At 54.9% G+C, this 17,908-nt stretch overlaps 1 protein-coding gene across 4 annotated transcripts; it reads left to right on the forward strand.

Moving 5' to 3' along the window:
* Positions 1-205: 205 nt before the first annotated feature.
* On the forward strand, positions 206-17,203 carry SERPING1 (serpin family G member 1). Of its 4 annotated transcripts, none has more exons than XM_055142474.1 (8): positions 206-223; positions 721-807; positions 2,750-3,206; positions 7,684-7,818; positions 9,424-9,627; positions 9,779-9,918; positions 12,679-12,898; positions 16,357-17,203. In XM_055142474.1, the coding sequence occupies exons 2-8, from the start codon at positions 745-747 to the stop codon at positions 16,608-16,610; spliced, it is 1,473 nt and encodes a 490-aa protein (XP_054998449.1). In that variant the 5' UTR covers positions 206-223; positions 721-744; the 3' UTR covers positions 16,611-17,203. The 4 variants fall into 4 exon arrangements, with proteins under 4 accessions (XP_054998449.1, XP_054998448.1, XP_054998450.1 ...); XM_055142473.1 differs by lacking the exon at positions 206-223 and adding an exon at positions 525-566 and having other exon boundaries at positions 16,357-17,202; XM_055142475.1 differs by lacking the exon at positions 206-223 and adding an exon at positions 606-624.
* Positions 17,204-17,908: the final 705 nt, after the last annotated feature.

Raw genomic sequence — 17,908 nt, forward strand, 5'->3', positions numbered from 1 at the left:
AAGGAGCTCTGGACACCGTGCTCCATCTGGACCTCGAAGCAGGACCCAGCGGTCAGGCCCAGCTTCATTTACTGGAAATCACAGGGGCAATCAATCATCCTTAATTTGTAACTGGGAGTACCAGGGCCAGCCAATGGCTGAGACTCAGCCCCCACGGCCCAGCACACCCCACCCGCCCGCCTGGCCAGTCAGTCTGAGCCAGCTGACCAGGAGTTTGGAGCAGGTTTGGTGCTGGGGGGGCCCTCCCGGGGGTGAGCTGTTAAAGGGTTGGGGGGTCACTGTTCCCCGTTTCCGGCGCCCCTTTGCATTCAGCTGTCTTCATCTACTGACTTCCACTTACGACTCAGTGGGCCTCTCCCTGCTGCCCACTCTCACCCCTGTAGACGCCCCTCCACCCCTCTCCGCTGCCTGTGGCCCCCCCACCCCGTTATTTGGCGGCAGCAGGACCCCTTTGACCGGAGCAGATGGACAGAGACTCTGGGCAGGGGCGGGGCGGAGGGGGCAGGGCCAGGCTGTGCCGGGAAAGGAAGCGGTTTGGGGAAAACAAAACAGGGACCGAGGGACGGGTCAGGGAGCCCGTGGGGGGCTGGGGGGGCGGGGAGTGACTTCTCCGAACCAGGCGGGGTGAAGACCCGGAATGGAATGGGGGCGGGCCCTGGGTGGGGCGGAATCCCCCTGGGCTGCGAGCGGGGAGCTGACTCGGACGCGCTCTCTCCGCAGGTCGGGGCTGACGTCGCCGCCCAGATGGCCTCCAGGCTGCTGACCCCGCTGACCCTCCTGCTGCTGCGGCTGCTGCTGCTGGCCGGGGTGAGTGGCCCGGGGTGAGGGGACGGGGAGGGGGCTGGGCTTTAACCCTTCCCGGTCCGGAGAGTGAGGGGAGTTCCTGGGCTGGGGAGGTCCTCGCTGGAGAGCTCGTCAGCGCTGCGCGCCCGGCGGGTTCCAATCCCAGCCACCTGTCCTGATTTGCAAAGGGAAGGAGCCCAGAGGGCAAGGAGAGGGGGCGCCGTTTGGGGATACCAAAGCAGGTGTTCCTGGGCCGGAGTGACAGTACAGCGGGTAGGGCGTTTGCCTTGCACTAGGCGTGACCCGGGTTCGATTCTCGGTCATCCCATATCAAGCACTGCCAGGAGTAATTCCTGAGCATCGCCGGGTGTGCCCCCCCCAAAGGGTTTTTTATTATTATTATTAAAAGCAGGTGTTTTTTATTATTAAAAGTTGGAGTAGACACACGTGTGCGCACACACGTATACAAACACACACATGCACATGCACACGTGCCCTCTCCGGGTTGGGGATCGGGCGCTGAGTCAGGGCTAGGCCCTCACACTGCCCAGAATTTCCCTGGGAGAGGAACTCCCATGACCTGGTACATGGGAGATCAGGGCGAGCCCCCAGGAAAGGATCATTTGTCCTGCGTGTGGGGTGTGTGGGACTGGCACAGGCAGTGTCCCCAAAGAGCCCAAGGGTGAGGTGGTGGAGCACTTGCTCTGGAGACTGCGGCCCCAGGCCTTGGTTGTCTTCTGGCCTCTCTGAGACCCCAGACCAGGTTCCTCATATGTCCTCAGCCCCAGCTGCTGTTTTCAGTGAAATGGGCTAATGCATGATTTCTCAGTGGGAGAACCAGTGGGGCCTAGATAGTTCACTGTGAGACCGGGGGCAGTGTCCTTGACTTTGATCCACTAGATCCCAGTAGATCCCCGTTGCCTTTCTCCCTGTGGCAACCAAAAGCTCCTTCCAGACATTGCCAGATATCCTGAAGGGGTCAAAAATGATCCCTGATTGAGAGCTTTTCTCTCCATCCTTCTCTTCCTTCCTCTTTCCCTTCCTTTCTTCCTTCCCTCTCTTCCTCTTTCCCTTCCCTAATCTCCTCCCTCCCTCTCTTCCTCAGACAGTCCTTTGCTCCCACCCAAACAATTTCCAAATGTCGATCATTTTCTGTGGGCTGGAGCAATAGCACAGCAGGTAGGCGTTTGCCTTGCATGTGGCTGACCCAGGTTTGATTCCTCTGCCCCTCTCGGAGAGCCTGGCAAGCTACCAAGAGTATCTCGCCCGCAAGGCAGAGCCTGGCAAGCTCCCCGTGGCATATTCGGTATGCCAAAACCAGTAACTACAAGTCTCACACTGAAGACATTACTGGTGCCTGCTCGAGCAAATGGATGAGCAACGGGACGACAGTGACAGTGACAGTGATCATTTTCTGTATCCACTAAAGGGTATAGGAATTGCTGTCCCAAAATTTGGGGGGGGGGGGGAAGCACTGTTCTAAGGCAAAGACTGCAACTTGCTTTTCTAGGCACGGTGGCCGGTAGGTCCTGGCCTGCGGGACTTAAAAGAATTTGCCAGCCTGGAGTAATAATACAGAGGGCAGGACTCGTGCCTTGCACACACGGCCAACCCGGATGGTAACACTGGCATCCCACATACTTCCCCATTTGGGATGGAAACAGAGCCAGGAGTAAACCCTGAGCACTGCTAGGCGTGCCCCCACAAAAGAAAAATGCAAGGACAGAGATAAGTGACAGTGGACTCTCCATTACAGGACATTTTCTACACACCCTCTCCCTCTCCCTCTCCCTCTCCCTCTCCCCTCTCCCCTCTCCCCTCTCCCTCTCCCCTCTCCCCTCTCCCCTCTTCCCTCTCTCTGTCCCTCTCCCCTCTCCCTCTCCCCCACCCCCTGCTTTCTCTTCCTGTTTTGTGAGAGGACTAGGGCCTCAAAGTAACAAAAGTGAAAGTGTTTCTTACTTCCCAGGACACAGCAGCGTCAAATCCGAATGAAACTAGCCCCAGCCTGGTGGTCCCAGAATACGGGCCAGGGGAGAATGAAGGGAGCATCAGGTCCTCCGAGGACCGCTACTACGAGGACCCCCACTACGAGGACCCGGAGTTGCTGAACAACACCAGCCACTGGCCCAATTTCACAGCCAGTAGCACCATCGAGCCCACTTTGCAGTCTAACGGAACCCCAGCTGCGGAACCAGAGACCCAGACCAGCGCGGAGCCCACCGCCCAGCTGGAGCCCACCTGCCCGGGGCCTGTGCTCCTCTGCTCTCCTCCAGAAAGTCATTCCGCCGAAGCCGTGCTGGGGGACTCCTTGATGGATTTCTCCGTGGAACTCTACCACGCCTTCTCGGCGAGGAAGCAGCCTGAGACCAACATGGCCTTTTCCCCTTTCAGCATCGCCAGCCTCCTCACTCAGGTCCTGCTCGGTGAGTGCTCCCCGCCCGGTGGCAGAGCCTCACCATGAGCCAACCCCACCTGGCGCCGCCGACACAACCATGAGTAGGGAAGGAAGCTTTAAAAAAAAAAAAAAGGTTCCAGGGGCCAGAGAGGTAGTACAGTGCGTAGGGCCCTTCTTGCCTTGCACGCAGCTAACCTCGGTTCCATGACCCGTACCCCCATCTGGTCCCCCAAGCTCAACCAGGAGCCATCCCTGAGCACAGAGACAGGAGTAAGCCCTGAGCACCGCCGGTGTAGCCCACAAATAGCAACAACAAAATGAAATGAAAATGGGCTCCATGTTTCGTGAGAGGGAGAAATCTTTTTTTTTTTTTTTGCTTTTTGGGTCACACCCAGCGATGCACAGGGGTTACTCCTGGCTCTTCACTCAGGAATTACTACTGGCAGTGCTCAGGGGACCATATGGGATGCTGGGATTCAAACCCGGGTCGGCTGCATGCAAGGCAAACAGGCAAACGCCCTACCCGCTGTGCTATGGCTCCAGCCCCGGGAAAAATCTTTTTTTTTTTTTTCTTTTCAGGTCACACCCAGCGATGCTCAGGGGTGTGATTCCTGGCTCTACACTTAGGAATCACTCCTGGCGGTGCTGGGGGACCATATGGGATGCTGTTGATCAAATCCAGGTCAGCCACGTGCAAGGCAAAAGCCCTCCCTGCTGTACGATCCCTCCGGCCCCAGATCTTTTCCTTCTTGGACCTTCGTGTATTCATTTGTTCACTGAATTTTGACTAACTAGGTGCTACTGTGAGGCTGGATAGTACGGCAGGGAGGGCATTTGCTTTGCATGCAGCAGACCCAGGTTCGATCCCCAGCATCCCATATGGTCCCCCAAGCACCGCCAGGAGTAATTAGTTCCTGAGCTCAAAACCAGAGGTAACCCCTGAGCATCACCCCTAAGAACCCAAACCAACCAAGCCAATAAAAGTATACTGCCATGCATAAACCTTTATGTGGACTGTCGAAGAACAGAGACTGTAAGGTCTCACCTGCCTAGTTCAAAGATGACGAAACCGAGAGCAGGACGGAGAACAGGGTTCTGATTGTTCTGCTTTCTAGCTATGTGACCTTCGTCAGATCATGGAACCTCTCCAAGCCTGAGCCCAGATATGGGAAATGATGCTGGAATCTACTTTAAAAGATTAGGGTTGCAGGGGCTGGAGCGATAGCACAGCGGGTTGGGCGTTTGCCTTGCACGCGGCCGACCCGGGTTCGATTTCCAGCATCCCATAGGGTCCCCCGAGCACCGCCAGGAGTAATTTCTGAGTGCATGAGCCAGGAGTAAACTCTCTGCGTTGCCGGGTGTGACCCAAAAACAAAACAAAAAAAATAGGGTTGGAGCCATAGCACCGTGAGTAGGGCGCTTGCCTTACATGTGGCTGACCCAGGTTCGATCCCTGGCATCCCGTATGGTCTCCCAGACTCGCCTTGAGGGATCTCTGAGCACAAAGCCAGGAGTAAGCCCTTAGCACTGCTTGGGAGTTCCACTCCGTCAAAATAACCAGATAGCCTAGTGCTTGACAGACTGGGATTTATCTGAGTGTGTTGTGGGGGGTGGGGAGGAGAATAGATAGGGGATGATTGGGGCCACGTCCTGCAGTGCCAGGAGTAATCATGCGTGGGACCCTGTACAATCCCTCTGGCCCAACCAGTGTGGGTACTGAGAAGGTGTTAATCCTTCCGCGTTCCTAAGGCATCAAAGAACTTGGTTTTCTTTTCTCTTTTCACTTCTTTTTTGGTTTTTTTTTTTTTTTTTTTTTGCTTTTTGGGTCACACCTGGCGATGCACAGGGGTTACTCCTGGCTCTGCACTCAGGAATTACCCCTGGCGGTGCTCAGGGGACCATATGGGATGCTGGGATTCGAACCCGGGTTGGCCGAGTGCAAGGCAAACGCCCTACCCGCTGTGCTATCGCTCCAGCCCCTTCACTTCTTTTTTGCCACTAATGGTCAGTGACTGCTCACAGCTCTAGACTTGGGGTAGGGGGGTGTCGTGTGGTACCAAGGGACGGAACCCAGACATTTTACACACAAACCATGTGCTCCGACGCTTTGAGCTGTCTCTGCACTCCAGGATCACTCTTGGCTGGTGTTTTCAGGGACCATTTGCAGTTCCCTAGACTGAGCTGGGGTCAGCTGTGTGCAAGAGAAGCCCTTTACCCACTGTACTGTCTCTCTGATCCAATGCTGTGACCTTAAACTGATTCCATTCCTTCATCACAAAAGCCTCAATTTCCTCATCTTTGTAATGGGAATAGTAATGATGTCTGTGTCGAAAAATTACTGTGAAATTCAGTGAGAGACTATGGGCAATACAAATATTGAATCCTTCTAACGCCAGGAACTCAGTGAGTGCTCCATAAAGCTTAATTTACTGCACAGCAGATGGTGCAATAAATACTAAATAATGAATAACAGGATATTGAACGTCCATCTTCAGATTCTCAGATTTCTCTTCTTAATCGTGAGCTCCATCGGAACCATGTAGAGAGCTCCAAGGGTTGTTGGGGCTCACGTACTACATGCAGGAGGCCTGGTTCCTATCCTCAGTGTTACATGGTCCCCCAAGTCCCTCCAGGAAGTAATCCTGAGCACTAAGCTGAAAGTATTCCCCAAGCATCACCAGGTGTGGCACCCCCAAGACAGAACAAAACAAATATAATTGGGGTTGGAGCAAGAATACAATGGGTACAAGGGCATTTGCCTTGCATGCAGCCAACCCGGGTTCTCCCCAGGATCCTATATGGTCCCTCAAGCTTGCCGGGAGTAATCCCAGAGCACAGAGCCAGGAGTAAGCCCTGAACACAGGCTCGGAGGCCCATTCCCTCAAAATAACCAGATAACTTAGTGCTTTATGGACTGGGATTATTTGACGGGGGGTGGGGGGGTATTTGGGGAAGGGGATTGGGTAGGGAATGATTGGGGTCACATCCTGCAGTGCTCAGAGCTTAGTCCTGGCAGTGTGGGTGCAGGGGAGGGGGAATTTTGTGCAGGACCCCTATACTATCCCTCTGGCCCCAGAGTGGGCATTTAAAAGGTGCTAATCCTCTTCTGTCTTCCTGAAGCATCAATGGCCTCTCTGCCTATAGGGTGGACCTTTGTAACCCTAAACCAATGCAATAATAGTTCAGGTGAAGTGGGCTTCCTATGATGATTGGGATTCAAATTAGGAAGATTGGGGCCAGAGTGATAGTGTAGCAGGGAGGCCATTTGTTTTGCACGTGGCCAATCCAGGTTCAATCCCCAACATCCCATATGGTCCCTCTGTGCACAACCAGGAGTGATTCCTAAGTGCAGAACCAGGAGTAACTGCTGAGCATCGCCGGGTGTGACCCCACTGTATCACTGTCATATCACTGTCATCCCATTGTTCATTGATTTGCTCAAGTGGGCACCAGTAACGTCTCCATTGTGAGACTTGTTACTGTTTTTGGCATATCGAATACGCCACGGGTAGCTTGCCAGGCTCTGCCATGTGGGCAGGATACTTTCGGTAGCTTGCCTGGCTCTCCTAGAGGGACGGAGGAATCGGACCCGGGTCAGCCTCGTACAAGGCAAACGCCCTACCCACTGTGCTATTGCTCCAGTCACACACACCCCCGACTGCATGTGTGACCCCAAAAGCAAAAAAAAAAAAAACTGGGGCTGGAGCAATAGCACAGTGGGTAGAGCATTTGCCTTGCACTTGACGGACCCGGATTTGATTCCAAGCATCCCATATGGTCCCCCGAGCACCATCAGGAGTAATTCCTGAGTGCAGAGCCACACCAGGAGTAACCCCTGTGCATTGCTGGGTGTGACCCAAAAAGAAAAAAAGAACAATCAAATTAGGAAGATAACGTGGGAGGGGATAGGGAAGAGAACACACAGCTGGATGATTCTTCAAGATCCTTCCTCCATTCTGTGTTTGTTTATTTTTGTTTTGGGGTCTCACGGGGCAGTGCTCAGGGGTTCCTTCTGGCTCTGCACTCAGGAATCACTCCCGAAAGGCTTGAGGGACCATATGGAATGCCAGGGATTGAATTAGAGCGAGCCTGGTGTGGCATGCAAGCGCTACCCACTGTACTATCTCTCCAGCCCCCGTCCTCTCCCCCACCTTTTTATCCCCCCATTGGTCTTGTATATTGTCCCCAACTCTGATGACATGTAACTCCTCCCAAACGATCAACCGATCAACCACCACTCGTCCCAGCCCAGTCCCTCCCCCTGGCTCCCAGCACCTGAACTCACCACTTGTTTTATTTGGGGGCCACACCTGGTGATATTCAGGGCTTACTCCTGGCTCTGTGCTCAGGGATCACTCCTGACGGGGCTCAGGGGGGACCATTGGGGATGCCGGGAACCGAACCCAGACCAGCTCGCGTACAAGTAAAGCGCCCTGCCCATGTACCACGCCAGAACCCGGACTCACCACTCCCGCCCTTTCCTCTCCCCCTGCCTTCTGCCGTAGGGGCCGGGAACACCACCAGGAGAAACCTCGAGCGTGTCCTCTCCTACCCCGAGGACTTTGCCTGTGTCCACGAGGCCCTGCAGGCCGTCACCTCCAAAGGCTTCACCTCCGTCTCCCAGATTTTCCACAGCCCAGGTGAGTGTCGGGGGATCTGGTGCCTGCTGAGGCAGGAGGGTCCTGAGAGGGTCCAGCCGTGGGGAGAGTGAGGAGAGGGGAAGCTGAGGGCTAGGACATCGGGAATACTGAGGGTGAGTGCCAGTTGGCCAGAGAATTCTCCTGGTTGAGACCCTGGGCAGTCAACTTCTGCGCTGGGCATTGCCGGGTGTGACCCAAAAAGAAAAAAAAAAAACAAAACATTGAATTAATTTCTCTGCTCTAAATCAACTCAGTTCCCTGGTGGAAAAACAAAACAAAACTGTGACCCATGTTAACTGTTTAGTCGCTGGGAAATTGCTCCTTCAAACACTTTTCTTTTTGTTTTTGGGCCACACCTGGTGGTGCTCAGGGCATACTTCTGGCTCGGTACTAAGAAACCACTCCTGGTGGTACATAGGGAACCATGTGGGATGTGGGGGATCGAACCCAGGCCAGTGGCATGCAAGGCAAGTGCCTCCTGTACTATCCAGCTTTCAAATACCTTTCATTATTATTGTTGTTGTTGTTGTTGTAATTGTTATATTGTATTATTTTATTATTATTATCATTTTGGCTCTTGGGTGACACGCAGCAGTGCTCAGGGTTTCCTCCTGGCCGTGCTTCGGGGACCATGTGGGATGCCGGGAAGTTCAGCCGCATGCAAGGCAAATGCCCTCCCCACTCTCTTATTACTCAGCCCCCCTCAAACACCTTTCATTAGTAGACGTGGGTTTTGGTGAGAGCCAGAGCCAGAGGTCCACAGAAAGTCACAGACATCCACTGAGGCCAGTCTGTCCCCTGCTGAATTAGAGGGGAAAGAGGAGGAACACAGAGGGGGTGAAAGCTCAGGTCTGACCAAGTCAGCGGCCAACTCAGTGGTCGAGCAGCGCTGGGAGAGCCTGGCTCCGTGGTCTTGGGTCTCTGTGGCCTCCCCGAGCTGACCATGCTGTCCCCATTCCATGTAAACAGAGCCCGGGGCTGGAGCGATAGCATAGCGGGGAGGGCGTTTGCCTTGCATGTGGCCCACTCGGGTTCGATTCCCAGCATCCCATATGGTCCCTAGAGCATTGTCAGGAGTAATTCCTGAGTGTAGAGCCAGGAGTAACTCCTGAGCACTTGGGGATGGCTCCAAACAAATTTTAAAAATCTCAGAACTGGGGGCTGGAGCAATAGCACAGTGGGTAGGGTGTTTGCCTTGCACGCGGCCGACCCGCGTTCGATTCCCAGCATCCCATATGGTCCCCTGAGCACTGCCAGGAGTAATTCCTGAGTGCAGAAGCAGGAGTAACCCCTGTGCATCGCCGGGTGTGACCCAAAAAGCAAAAAAATAAAAATAAAAATCTCAGAACCGGGCCAGAGCGATAGTGCAGCAGGTAGGGCATTTGCCTTGCACATGGCCGACCCAGGTTCAATCCCCTGCATCCTACATGGTCCCCCGAGGACCACCAGGAGTAATTCCTGAGCACAGAGCCAGGAGTAACCCCCGAGCATCGCTGGGTGTGACCCAAAAAGAAAAAAAAAAAGACTCCTCTACCTCAAGCCTGCCCTTGGGGCGGGGCAGGGTGCAGGGGACTCAGGCTGCCTTTTCTCCATCCCCCAATTCAGACCTGCTCATAAAGGACAGCTTTGTCAACGCATCTCAGAGCTTGTACGGCACCAGCCCCTCAGTGCTGGGGAATGACAGTGACGCCAACTTGGAGCTGGTCAACGGCTGGGTGGCAAAGAACACCAACCAGAAGATCCCCCATCTGCTCGACAGCCTGCCAGCTGACATCCGCCTCATCCTCATCAATGCTGTCTACCTGAGTGGTAAGGCGGGGGTCCTGGAACAGGGGGGGTCCCCATCCCCAGTCCCATATGGCCCCTCACATGACTCCAAAACCAGAGCGATCCCAGATTGCACAACCGGATTCCACCTCCCTGACATTAAAGCCATCCGCCCCCTTGCTCGCCCCTCTAGCCAAGTGGAAGATGGACTTTAACCCGAAGAACACCAAGACACAGCCCTTTCACTCCAGATCGTCCAGGATCAAAGTGCCCATGATGATGCACAAGAAGTACCCCGTGGCACAGTTCGTCGACCGCACGCTGAAGGCCAGGGTGAGTGCTCAGAGGCGCTGGTGGGGGCCGGAGCGATAGTACAGCAGGTAGGGCATTTGCCTTGCACGCAGCTGCTGCTGGGGTTCGATCCCTGGCATCCCACATGGTCCTCCCAGCACCGCCAGGAGTAATTCCTGAGTGCAGAGCCAGGAGGAACCCCTGAGCATCGCTGGGTGTGACTCAAAAAAGGCAAAAAAAAAAAAAAAAAAAAAAGAGCCTCTGCTGTCCTGACTTCTGGTCCTCTCCTTACTAATATCCCCTTGACTTCCTCTTCGCTGTCTTTGCACCCTGTCTTCTCTCTTCCTCTCCCTCTCCAGCTGTGGAGGCCTTGTATATGCTAGGCTGGAAAGCAGGATTCTAACGTTTCTGCATTTCTCACTACTGCATCGATTTGGAAAAAAAAAAAAGTGAGTTGTGTCTCTGTTCTGTACGTACTTCTCTTTCTGGTTAATTCTGGGTCACCCTGATGGCTTGGTGAGTTCTCTGGGGTAAGGGGGAGAGAGAGAGAGAGGGAGATGAGAGAGAGAGGGAGAGAGGGAGAGAGGGAGGGAGAGAGAGAGGGAGGGAGGGAGGGAGAGAAGAGAGAAAGAATGTGTGTGTGTCTATGCATGTGTGTGTCTGTGGGTGTACAGCATGCATAAGTATGGTACAGTACCTTGTGTATAGGTGTATTAATGTGTACATATGTTATTTATGTGTGTACACAAATTCTTTAGCAGAAATTGGCTTAGGGGCTGGAACAATAGTACAGCAGGTAAGGAGCTTGCCTTGCACGCAGACAGTTCAGATTTAATCCCAGACACCCAACATTGCCCCCGGAGCTTGCCAGGAGTGATCCCTGAGCGTAGAGCCAGGAGTAGCCCCTGAGCACCTTCAGTGTGACCCAACACCACCCTCGCCAACTACCCCCCCCCAAGAAAAAAGAGAAAGAAAAGAACTTTGATTTAGCAGAATCTCATTTCAGTGGGAGGGGAGCAAGAGTAAAACAGAATGCGAAGCTCAGGGAATTCGAGTTCGTAAACTCTCGTGGCCAAATATTTAAGACAAATGGGAGAGATTCAACCAATGCAGCCCTAAAGGATCCCCCAGCACCACCAGGGTTAATCTTAGAGGCCACGAGCCCTCCCAGCGAGGCCCCAGAGATTGAGCCTTACTGCATCGTTAGGTTCCGGCATTGAACCTCTGCCCAGTTGACTAAAAATCACCAAAGGGGTTCCTGGGCCACTTGGGAGATCCATCCTTGAAATTATTATTTTTTTGGGGGGTTATACCCGGTGATGCACAGGGTTATTCCTGGCTCTGCACTCAGGAATTTTTCCTGGCAGTGCTCAGGGGACCAGAAGGGATGCTGGGATTTGAACAAGGGTCAGCTATGTGCAAGGCAAACACCCTACCTGCTGTGCTATTGCTCCAGCCCCATGAAAAATATTTTTAAATAGCGCCGGAGAGATAGAACAGTGGGTAAGGTGCTTTCCTTGCATGCGGTCAACCCAGGTTCGATTCTAGTCATACCATATGGTCCCCTGAACACTGCCGAGAGTGATTCCTGAGAGCAGAACCAGGAATAAGCCCCGAGCATCACCAGGTGTGGTCCAAAAGCCAGGGGGAAGAAAGTAAATTTAAAAAAAAGTCTTTTTGGGGCTGGCGCGATAGCACAGCGGGTAGGGCGTTTGCCTTGCACGCAGCCGACCCGGGTTCGATTCCCAGCATCCCATATGGTCCCCTGAGCACCACCAGGAGTAATTCCTGAGTGCAGAGCCAGGAATAAACCCTGTGCATCGCCGGGTGTGACCCAAAAAGCAAAAAAAAAAAAAAAGTCTTTAAAAAAAGGTCCGAGGAGATGATGGCTACATGGTAGAGCACTTGCCTTTTATATCCGCGACCCTGGGTTCAAGCACAGCCAAAATTGAACTAAAATCATAAGGACCAGAGAGATAGTACAGTAGGAAAGATGTTTGACTTGCACACGGCTGACCCAGGTCCCATCCCCAGCACCACATATGGTCCCCCAAGCCCTGCCAGGAGTGACCCCTGAGCACCAGCAGATGTGGCCCCTAAACAGAGAAACAAATAAGTAAATCAGACCAATCAGATAATGCTGGGGTTAATTAGGCAGCTTCTGTTTTATGCACAAGACACTTAGGAGTAGGGCCAGGTGTGATTCCTAGCCTGCCTGACAAAACCTCCTTCCTGGGGGTGCCAGAGAGAGAGTACAGCAGGGAGGGTGCTTGCCCTGCATGTTACCAACCCAGCTTTGATCCCCAGCACCCCATAGGGTTCCCCAACTCCTGCCAGGAGTGACTCCTGAGCACAGAGCTAGGAGTAAGCCCTGAGCACCACTGGGTGCAGTCCCCCCAAACAAACTTGTTCCTCTGCGTCTCACCCGCTCAGACATGGATCAGCCAGGAAAAGCCCGAGATTCTCATCTGGCCACTGGCTGTTAAGACAGTACCGTCTGGGGGGCTGGAGCGATAGCCCAGCGGGTAGGGCGTTCGCCTTGCACGCGGCCGACCCAGGTTCGATTCCCACCATCCCACAGGGTCCCCCAACCCCCAAGCACTGACAGGAGAAATTTCTGAGTGCATGAGCCAGGAGTAACCCCTGTGCATCGCCGGGTGTGACCCAAAGAGCAGAATAAATAAATAAGAATTAAAAGATAGTGCCGTCTGTCCTGTACTCTGACTGAGAGATCAGTAGCAGGCTCCGGAGGCGGTGTGCCGGGAGGGGGCGGGCACTGAGAAGGCGTCTCTCACTCCGCAGGTGGGCCAGCTGCAGCTCTCACACAACCTCAGCATGGTGATCATCATGCCCCAGCACCTGAACCAACAGCTGGAGTCAGTGGAGCAGGCGCTCAGCCCCGAGGTCTTCAAGGCCATCATGAAGAAGCTGGAGATGACCAAGTCCCAGCCCACCTACGTGACGCTGCCCCGCCTCAAAGTGAAGAGCAGCCAGAACATGCTGACCGTCCTGGAGCAGCTAGGTGAGCCCTGCAGCGCGCGGGAGGAGAGCACGGTCCCTGTCCCCGCCTGGTGCATTCGGGAGCCAAGAGTCATTCCCAGGGGCCGGAGCGATAGCACAGCGGGGAGGGCGTTTGCCTTGCACACGGCCGACCTGGGTTCGATCCCCAGCATCCCATATGGTCCCCTGAGCACCGCCAGGAGTAATTCCGGAGTGCAAAGCCAGGAGTAACCCCTGAGCATCGCTGGGTGTGACCCAAAAAAGCAAAAAAAAAAAAAAAAAAGAGTCATTCCCAAAAGAATGGGTCAAGGGGCTGATGGCCAGGCAGGACGATGACTCTGTTGAGATCAACCCGCGCTAATAGTGTAGGGGAAGAGCAGCTGTGTTCTGTGCGGGGTCGGGGGGTCGGGGATAGAATAGGAAACCGTGCAAAAAACGCTTAACGGACGAGGGGAAGTCAGGCACAGAGAAGTTAAATGTAAGCACTGGAGGGGCTGGAGAGATAGAACAGCGGGTAGGGCGTTTGTCTTGCACGCAGCCGACCCGGGTTCGAATCCCATATGGTCCCATGAGCACTGCCAGGAGTAATTCCTGAGTGCAGAGCCAGGAGTAACCCCTGTGCATCGCCAGGTGTGACCCAAAAAGCAAAAAAAAAGAAAAAAAGAAGCACTGGGAGTTGGGGGTGCCCTGGGGAACTGGGCGTGTCTGGGAGCACTGTAGTAGGTGTAACAACGGTTGCAAGGGTCCTGGCAACTCCGTTAACCTAAGCTCTCTGCCAGGGAGAAAGGACAGCACGAGGCCAAGCCTCAGCTGCTCGTTTTTTTGTTTGTTTTTGTTTCCTTTTTGGGTCACACCCAGCGATGCTCAGGGGCTACTCCTGACTCTGCACTTAGGAATTACTCCTGGCGGTGCTTGGGGGACCATATGGGATGCCGGGGATTGAACATAGGTCGGCCACGTGCAAGGCAAACGCCCTCCCCGCTGTGCTATCCTCAGCTGCTCGCAATACAGAGGGACAAACGACTCAGCAAACTCTGTGAGCTGAACCACAGCAGCTCCAGGTGATGGGGAGACAGCGCCCCTTTTGGTGCTGTCCTTCCCTCTAGTCTCAAGGAGGCTCCCCAGAGGATTCCTCAGCAGGGTGGCACCAGCCAGGCGGTTCAGGAGCACTGCCAGGAGGGCATGCCAGCAGAGCACTTACAGAGTAGCACTTGGCTTTGGTTTGGGGCCACACCCAGCGGTGCTCAGGGCATACTCCTGGCTCTCTGCTCAGAGACCGCTGCTGGCTGTGCTCGGGGGACACGCAGTGCCAGGGATCAAACCCAGGTCAGCCTCTCTTTCACAGCTGGACTGTCTCTCTGACTCCTGGGGGTTTTTTTTGGGGCGAGGGGAAGGGGGTTTGTTTTTGTTGTTTTGGGGGTCACACCTGGTGGTGCTCAGGGGTCACTCCGGGCTCTGCACTCAGGAATTTCTCCTGGCGGTGCTCTGTGGACCACATGGGATGCTGGGAATGGAACCCGGGTTGGACACTCTCTTGCAAAGCAAGCGCCCTGCTCCCGGTACTGCGGCTCTGAGCCCTGCTATGAGGTTTGGAGCCTGCCTGTGCTCAGAGATGGCTCCTTGCGGTGCCGCCATACGCACAGCACACCCCTTACTCCTGTCCACTCTCTCCAGCCATCAGTGATCTCAGGCCGTCCCTCTGTCCTATGAGAGTCATGGGGGCAGGTGCTCCACCCATTGGGGCCACAAAATGAGACTCGATAAATTTACAAGACTTAGTCAAGTGTCCCTGAGCTTGTTTGTTATGAATAAGCAAAGCTCCTCTCTCAGATGTTTGTATTTATTTATTTATAAAATATATATATATATATATATATATATTTTGGTTTTGGGGCCACACCTGTCAGTGCTCAGGGGTTACTCCCGGCTGTCACGCAGGAATCACTCCTGGGAGCTGGAGCGATAGCACAGCGGGTAGGGCATTTGCCTTGCACACGGCCGACCTGGGTTTGATTCCCAGCATCCCATAGGGTCCCCTGAGCACCGTCAGGAGTAATTCCTGAGTGCAAAGCTAGGAATGACCCCTAGCATCACCAGGTGTGACCCAAAAAGCAAAAAAAAAAAAAAAAAAAAGAAAAGAAAAAAGAAAAGAAACCACTCCTGGCCGCCTCAGGACCATACAGGGTGACAGGGATGGAACAAAACCCCGTTGGGTTTGGGGGGCCACACCTGGTGGCCTCCCTGCTGTACTATCGCTCTGCTCCCTCTCAGCTATTTTTGCTGTGGTTGATTATGGCGTGGACCCCGCCCGGGACAGTGACCATGATGCACTCTGGGTGGTCTTCGCCAGAGAAGCTCCGAGTCCTCCGCCTTCCCGGGATGGGCAGGAAGCGGTGTGGCTGAGAGGGCCCGGGGCTGCTGCCTTGAGGAGAGAGAGCAGAGACCGCTTCCTAACCTTGCTCCTCACTTGTTGATCTTTGTGACACCTCAGGTCACAAAGGCGATGACGTGTCCTATCATTTCCAGTCCTGGAACTCAACCTCCTTGGGCCTGGGAGCTCGTACGGGGGCTAGGGCCCTTGCCTTGCAGTGCAGACTACCCTGGCTCGATGCCCCCTGCTCTGCCTAGGATGCCCCAGCATCACTCCTGAGCACTGTGCCAGGAGTAGCCTCTGAGCACTGCTCTTTGTGGTCTCCAAATTCAACCCCTCCCCCTACCCCCAGCAAAAAATAAAAGAATGCAACTTTCTCATCAGAGATCTTGTTTCCTTGTAGGTGACGTCACCCCCGGTGACTTCATTTGGTGGCATGTGACCTCTCTGCTCTATTTCCTCCCTTTCAGGGTCCTTGTTGGCTAGGCGATTACTAATGTCATTTTTCAGGTTGGGGGCGTGGAGGCCGGGTGTGACCTCTTCAAAGTAAGGGGGATGGGGCCTGAACAATAATACGGCAGGTAGGGCAAACACCTTGCACACAGCCAACCTGGGTTCGATCCTGACATCTCATATAATCCCCGGAGCACCGCCAGGAGTAATTCCTAAGTGCAGAGCCAGGAGTAACCCCTGAGCATCGCCGGGTATGACCCAAAAAGCCAAAAAGAGAGAGGCAGGGGGTATTTGTGAAGTATGGGCTCACTGTGCCCGGACCAGAAAGGTGCAGGGTGGGGGCGGAGTGATAGTACAGCAGGTAAGGTGCTTGCCTTGCACTCAGCTGACCTGGGTTCGATGCCCGACATCTCATATGACCCCCCAGAGCACCACCAGGAGTGATTCCCGAGTACAGAGCCAGGATCTGAGCATCTGAGCATCGCCAGATGTGGCTCAAACACGGTGGGGGCGGGGAGGGGCGGAGGAGGCGGCCCCAGGTCTAATTCGCTAAGTGGGAAGGAGCATCTCAGGACGGTTCGGGCAGGTGTGGAGCGTCTGTCTGGGCGTTTCAGGCCGTTCCTTGACTTTCTGGCTCCCTTGTGCTTGTGCCCTAGACTTCTATGACTTTGCTTACGACCTGAACCTGTGCGGGCTGACGGACGACCCCGATCTGCAGGTGTCGGCCATGGAGCATCAGGCGGTGCTGGAGCTGACGGAGTCGGGGGTGCAGGCGGCCGCCGCCACGTCGCTCTCGGTGGCCCGCAACCTGCTGCTCTTCGAGGTCGAGCAGCCCTTCCTCTATGTGCTCTGGGACCAGCAGCACAGGTTCCCCGTCTTCATGGGCCGCGTGCACGACCCCCGGGCCTGAGCCCCGCCTCCCCCCCCGCCCCCCCACCCCCCACCAAGGCTGGCTGGGCCCCGCCCTCCCACTTGGCCCCACCTTGCCCAGGCTGGCCCCCAGCCCCCTTCCGCCCTGCCCATTCCGGTCCTCCACTCTCAGGACAGACGTCCCGTGGGGACTGGCCTGGGGACTGGCCAGCGGCTTTGGCCCCTCGCTGTGACTTTTTAAACTGCTGGGTGTGGGGGTCTCTGACTCCGCCTCATGGGGCTTTGCGAATAAAACTTGGCAGACCCAGAGCTTCCTTCGGTCGTTTCTGTTCCCAGCGCCCCGTCTCAGCCAGCGGTGGCTGGTCCAAACCCCAGTGGGTTGGCCGGTGCCGCCGAGGCCTGGCTGACCTTCCCTGGGTTCGCTCCAGCATCAGAGCCAGTGGCCTGGCTGAAGGATGCCTGACGTCCAGTGGCCCCCTCTCAGACACTGTCTCTCCTCTGGGGTCTCTGACCCCTTTCCAGCAGACTGCCCACCCCACCATGGAGAGTGCATCCCATAGGGTTCCCCCCCGCAGCACTGCCAGGAGTAATTCCTGAGTGCAGAGCCAGGAGGAACCCCTGCGCATCACCACGTGTGATCCAAACCCCTCCCCCCAAAAAATAAAGTCATTTCAATCTCTTGGGAAGAGACCACATCCCTACCTACAGCTCGAACCTTACTGCCTTACTGACACTTTTTTGCTCCTTCCTTAATCCCCTTCTTTTGTGTGTGTGTGTGTGTGTGGTTTTTTTTTTTTTTTGGTTTTTTAGGTCACACCTGGCGATGCACAGGGGTTACTCCTGGCTCTGCACTCAGGAACCACCCCTGGCGGTGCTCAGGGGACCATATGGGATGCTGGGATTTGAACCCGGGTCGGCCGCGTGCAAGGCAAACGCCCTACCCGCTATGCTATCACTCCAGCCCCCCTTTTTGTGTTTTTTTTGTTTTGTTTTTTTGCTTTTTGGGTCACACCCGGCGATGCTCAGGGGTTACTCCTGGCTTTGCACTCAGGAATTACTCCTGGCGGTGCTTGGGGGACCCTATGGGATGCTGGGAATCAAACCCGGGTCAGCCGCATGCAAGGCAAACGCCCTACCCGCTGTGCTATCACTCCAGCCCCAACTCCCTTCTTTGAATGGTGGTGTGGTCACAGGGATGGCGGATGAACATGTATGTGGTTGCAGCACCCACATGCATGTCTGACAGGGTCCCAGGATGCTTCGGCCGTGCTGCTCACACACACTAGTGCCAGGATTCCAAACAGCAATGTTGCTGGGATCTCACTCGGGCATGTGGGA

This window comes from Sorex araneus, chromosome 6 (genome assembly GCF_027595985.1).
Source record: "Sorex araneus isolate mSorAra2 chromosome 6, mSorAra2.pri, whole genome shotgun sequence".
Classification (NCBI taxonomy): Eukaryota; Metazoa; Chordata; class Mammalia; order Eulipotyphla; family Soricidae; genus Sorex; species Sorex araneus.

Excerpts from the sequence above, each read along its gene's own strand:
- SERPING1 (XM_055142472.1), top strand. The coding sequence starts at position 643 with ATGGGGGCGGGCCCTGGGTGGGGCGGAATCCCCCTGGGCTGCGAGCGG. Across the intron at positions 808-2,749 it reads GGCTGCTGCTGCTGGCCGGG|GACACAGCAGCGTCAAATCC; the intron begins GTGAGTGGCCCG and ends CTTACTTCCCAG. Across the intron at positions 9,919-12,678 it reads ACCGCACGCTGAAGGCCAGG|GTGGGCCAGCTGCAGCTCTC; the intron begins GTGAGTGCTCAG and ends CTCACTCCGCAG.